The sequence below is a fragment of the Saccoglossus kowalevskii genome, chromosome 13, assembly GCF_978046115.1.
Source record: "Saccoglossus kowalevskii chromosome 13, keSacKowa6.1, whole genome shotgun sequence".
Classification (NCBI taxonomy): Eukaryota; Metazoa; Hemichordata; class Enteropneusta; family Harrimaniidae; genus Saccoglossus; species Saccoglossus kowalevskii.
In genome coordinates this window covers 27,983,770-27,989,769 of record NC_140653.1, presented here as the reverse complement: position 1 = coordinate 27,989,769, position 6,000 = coordinate 27,983,770, and the positions used below count along the sequence as shown (strand labels likewise).

Sequence of the window (6,000 nt, the reverse complement as noted above, 5' to 3'; positions counted from 1 at the left end):
CGACTCCTCTTTGGTGATGTTTTTTTTTCAATTTATTCTGACTTTCCGACTTTACAAACGGTGCCAAGAACTCGCATGTTTCGTTGTGAAACAATGCGTTACAACTATCCCCTGCATCGTCTAGTTTTGAACCATCAATTATAGTATATATAAGTCTTATATATAGTGCAAGCTGATCAGCCGGAAACAAGTAATAGTGATTTTCGTGGTTTCGGAGCGTGATGATTAAATTTAATAACATATGCTTGCTTTACATTACTAAACTGTTTCAATTCCATAATTTCTATTATTTTGAGCAAGGACAAGGTCCTGTACCGGGACATAGTCGCTCGGTCCCATAGACGTTCATGCATTGAGACGAATAGATCGTCAGGCCCCTGTGGTACCTCCGTACAAAGGTAAAAACATATACGAGTATGATCGCTGGACCCGGAAGTGATTCTAGGCCCACGCACGCCGCTGTAAGTGGGCGTTGCGTACATTCGGTCGCCCGCCGAACAATATACGATACACTCAGCATGGCAGTTTTATGAGTTCCATGTCAGTATTTATTTAAAATAATTTTGAAGACATTGTCGTACTATAAAATCATATAAACTGTCAAACTTCAAGTTGTGCTTGTTTGAATTATTTATCATAAGGCCAGACTTTTATTATCCCTTGTTTCGCGAACCCGCTGAATGAACAGGAGCCGAAAATGAAATAAAATTTTATTTCAGCGTAATTTCTCGCGCCGGCCGAATTGTAAGTGCAAAAAATTACTAAAAATAATTATTTTTATCTTTCATTTTTTTTCCACCCGCCGCATAACAAATCCTAGTTGCATTTTCGTGGGAGTATCGGCATGATCAAAGTACCGAAGTCTTGCGCATATGAGAAACAAGATTATACATAGAATAAAATTGTATTTCTTTTCTTCTCTCCGATCAATGATCTCACTTACAATTCTTTGAGAATCACACAAATCTAATGGGAAAAAAGAATTAATTTTATTTTTTTTCCCGCTTTCCTTAAAAAAATTGCATTATAGAAATGAGGAATAAAAAAGTCTGGCCTAACTTAATAAAAATTATGTTTTAACAACAAACATAGATATGATTTAATACTGAAAATGTTAGTACATGTAATTTGAAGTGAAAGCACACATGCAGTTCCATTAATTCACTAAATGCATACCACTCATTAGCTATTCACTGTTTATTTTTCAAGGAGTTAAAAATTCACTATGTTGCCAATGGTGATACAAATAAACCACTGATGCTATTGGTCCATGGCTTCCCAGAATTCTGGTATTCATGGAGATACCAAATGAAGGAATTTTCAAATGATTATAGGTATGTTATGAAGTCATTGAGAAATATCTAATGTCTGTAATTTAAATATTTACTTGACTTTTATGATAGTACTGTTTTCTTTGTGTATAGTGTTAATTAGTGTTAGTGTATAGTGTTAGTGTATTCATTACAATCTGATGTAAGTAAGGCTACATTTTTTTTATATATTTTATTGTTATTTTTGTTTATTTATGAATATTTTTTGGTTACTCCTGCAGTTGTTATTTTTTAGTATATCAAATCTGGTAGCCTTAATTACCAGAATATGATATATGAATAACTTATTAATTAATAATATGGTGCAACAACTGCTATACTATCATTATACACTTTCCAACAATGTATTTTGAAATACTTTTAGCCCTAGGGGGTCTTCATCTTCATGTTAATCACAAGTTCAATGCTGAGAATCAACATCAAGCAGGATTTTAAAACCATGACCAATTTATGTGCCACAGTACAATATATGTTACATAATATGTTTTTTTTTTTATTTTTTTGCAGAGTCGTTGCCATAGATATGAAAGGATATGGAGATTCTGACAAACCTTCGGGTATAGCACCATACACTATAGATCATCTTACAGGTTGGTGTTTAATAATCAGCTACTTTGCATATTTGGTGTTTATTAAGTAGCTACTTTGCATATTTGGTGTTTATTAAGTAGTTACTTTGTATATTTGGTGTTTATTAAGTAGCTACTTTGCATATTTAGCATTTATGAAGTAGCTTATTTGCATATTTGGTGTTTATTAAGTAGCTAATTTGCATATTTGGTGTTTATTAAGTAGTTACTTTGTATATTTGGTGTTTATTAAGTAGCTACTTTGCATAATTTGGCATTTATTAAGTAGCTTATTTGCATATTTTGTGTTTATTAATCTAATTAATACTCATCCGCATACAAATTCAAATCAAAGCTGACAAATAACTCAAGGGTGGATGATAATGAACAAAATCATAATTTATTGGAGAAATTTTCATTAACATTTCTTAATAATTGTGTATAATTTTGTTGGCACGCTGAATTTGTTTAATTTCCAAAGGCTAGTATTTCTATGCTTAGCATCCCTACAGGCCAGTTGTCTTTCACCTGTTTTCTGCGGGCTTCAAGTTTTCTAAAATTTGTATCACTGTTCATAGATTTTACAAGTTAGGTTTCAGCACTGAAAACAAGTACAGTTAACTTGTTTTTATAAAGACATTGATTTTATTTTTCTCATTCATTATGCCCCTGAACTCTGGCCATAGAAGACCATACACTAGTCCACTCACTCCATTCAAAGCTAGATATGATGCTAGTAATATCTCATTATGTAGCCTCAAATTTATGCAGTATTCCACATATGATATCTCACTCCATCAATACCTAGATATGATGCTAGTAATATCTCATTATGTAGCCTCAAATTTATGCAGTATTCCACATATGATATCTCACTCTATCAATACCTAGATATGATGCTAGTAATATCTCATTATGTAGCCTCAAATTTATGCAGTATTCCACATATGATATCTCACTCCATCAATACCTAGATATGATGCTAATAATATCTCATTATGTAGCCTCAAATTTATGCACTATTCCACTTATTTAAGCCGGACCATTGTCATTTAGCAACATAGTTTAGTAATTATAAGACAAAGATAATCACGATCAAACTGACATTCTTTTTTGGGGGCAATCATGGTGAAACAATAGTCTGTATTCATTAGGCATTTTTAAAGTTACATGTGGCGAAATTCAATTGCTGACTGCAATTAGTAACTACAATTTATCTAGACAATCATGGCGTGAGGAATAAGTGAAGAATAAATGATATTACTAGCATCATATCTAGGCATTAGTGGAATGGAGTATATGGAAATGTCAAATTCAAAGAAAATCTTAAAATAATAATAAGGAGTTTTCCATTTGTAAACTGGGGGTGGGCTGTTGAATGTTGAAGAACAAAAAAATTGTCGTTGGTGAAAAGGACAAAAATACAGAAGTCCAAGATGATAGCATAATGTAAATAAATTAAAAAAAAAACATGATTACCAAATCAGTGAATAAAATATTCAGATTTCAAAGTTATTTTAAATGTTCCACAACTCAGGTGATCTGAGGGATGCCATCCCAGCTTTGGGCTACAGTTCCTGCGTACTGGTAGCTCACGATTGGGGGGCGGCAGTCGCCTGGCAGTTTGCTATGGAGTATCCTGATCTGGTCGATAAACTGATTATCATGAACGGTCCACACCCTAAAAGAATGCAGAAGCTTATACAATCAAGTCGGAAGCAGTTCTTTATGTCTTGGTAAGTAAATAGGAGACATAATGATGAACAGCTAGCATTCATGGATTTCCCAGAATGCATCACACTCATTCAAAATTTATACCGCTTATCTTATAATATAGTGTAAGAATTTTCTATAATTATTTCATGCATATAATTCATCAATCTTAATTTTATTCAAATCATCCCAAATATAAGATTGAATAATATTCAATTCATTGTAGTAAAATGTGGATAAATTGTTATGCTATTTAGAAAAGTTTAGATTCACTGCCCATTCTTCCAACTAAAATGACTTACCAATTGTTTTCCCCATTTTTTTTTCTACTGAATAACAAAGTAGCGTGACCAAAGCTTTTCTGATGCAGTAGGTTTTATGTAAATATGGTGCATTACTTATGGTCTAATTTTGAATTAGAATTTTACTATAGTTGGAAACTAATCAAAGTGAAAAGCTGGCAGTCTCCTTAAAGTGACACAGTCATCCTGCAGAACATATTCAAATTTTGTGTAAACAAACTCTGTATTTAGACATGTTGTATATGTACTATGGGACCCATATCAAGATTATGACTGTGGCATTTGCCTTGTAGAAGTTCTTGTTCCTTTATTGTGTCACCTTTTGTACTTGCACTGACCTGGTGTAGTTGAAAGCTAAATGGCTGTTGATAACAAATAACAAATAACAAATAAATATTAATTTTTCAACTTTTTTTCTGCAGGTACATGTTCTTCTTTCAGCTTCCGTATCTTCCCGAGTTCGTTCTGAGCATGTCTGATTATAACGGAATTAAAGCTATGTTTCATGGACGTGGTGTGGGACTCCGAAATAGAGATAATATCACTGCAGAAGATTTGGAAGCATTCAAGCACAATTGCCAACGAGAAGGTAAAAGTTTATAAATGTATTTTTTATGTGCCCATCATTAGGACACCTGCCATCCCCATAGAGTATCGTGGTATCACCTACTAGTACTATCATATTTTGCTCACTTCCAATAATTCTGTATTTATAACAATTATGAGTTATGATAAAAATGTTGTTGGGTAAAATCCATTCATAATTAGCATATTTCATTTTGAGGCTCAAATTCACTGTGATTTCAAAGTAATTGTAATCATAATCATTATTATAAAATCAAATACATCCCTACCCAGTTAGGACCACATTGATTAATAATGTTTTGTCATATTTCACAAACCCAGGTGCTTTAAAGGCAATGATCAACTACTATCGAGCTGCACTCCGCTACACTCCAAAGTTGAAATCAGCCGTTATAACCTCACCAACTCTGTTGATCTGGGGTGAGGAAGACACTGCTTTGGACATTGCTTTGACTGAAGTTTGGAAAAGTATGTGCATGATATCAACGTGAAACTAATACCAGGCGCAAGTCACTGGGTTCAACAAGACCAGCCTGAGCTTGTTAATGATGCCATGCACGACTTTCTGCAAGGGTAACAACAGTACTGTATCATTACTGGTGTAAATTTATCTTAATTACGATTTCAGTATTGTATTAATCAAACAACAAGATAATCTCAGTTTTTGTTCGCTGTGCGTTCAAATATCTTGTAAACAAATGTAATTTACATACGCAGATTTACATTTTCAAAATATTTACTGAATACCAGAGAATATTTCTTCATCCAACAATGATGACGGACAAAGTATTACAGATGTGTTAAATTTGTGTCACCAATTTGGTGTACAAATTGATTATAATAATTAACGAATTATGTTATACAGTTATGGTTTGATTATATGCCATATACAATCTTGTTTGCTCTGAGGATGAGATTAGTGAGAGTGTTACTACATAAATCATGTTCTTGAGAAATGCATCTGTCTCCATACTGTCAATTTCCAAAACATGTGCAATAATATGTCATGTATAGAAAATTTTCGAAATATATGTATTAAATTTGATCACTGTTTTATTATGTGAACGTTTGCTGGCAATAAAAAGCTATACTGTGCAGTATTAGATGAAGAATATACAAGAAAGCTAATTTACTTGTTGTGACCTGTGTGGTGTCCACTTACTACAATATGCTGTGCCAACTTTTGATATTAAAATTGGGATATGTATTTGCTTGCATATTTGTCCAGCGGGTCATCTAATCATGTTCGTTGGTCTAGAATTGGCCGTAGTTATTATTCAAATTTATATTATATTTTCTTACTTATACCTAAAAATGTCATTTGGGTGAGCTTTTATGATTGATTGAAGTATCCTTGCTTCACCCCCCAATGTACAGTGTAAGCCCCACAATGCACTGTGCTCAGTGCCTGCACATGCAATTATTTGGGCATACTAAATCTTAATTACATTGATGTATTTTTTTGGTTACAATGGTGAGGGGGATAATCAAACTGCCACT

General features: G+C 33.1%; 1 protein-coding gene across 1 annotated transcript; it reads left to right on the top strand.

Annotated features, from left to right (window-relative positions):
- Positions 1-416: 416 nt before the first annotated feature.
- Positions 417-5,077, top strand: LOC146735206 (epoxide hydrolase 1-like). The gene is given in 7 exon segments (XM_085506819.1): positions 417-461; positions 1,210-1,334; positions 1,839-1,921; positions 3,438-3,636; positions 4,338-4,504; positions 4,822-4,956; positions 4,959-5,077. Coding segments are annotated over 7 exon segments (873 nt in total).
- The last annotated feature ends 923 nt before the right edge of the window (positions 5,078-6,000 follow it).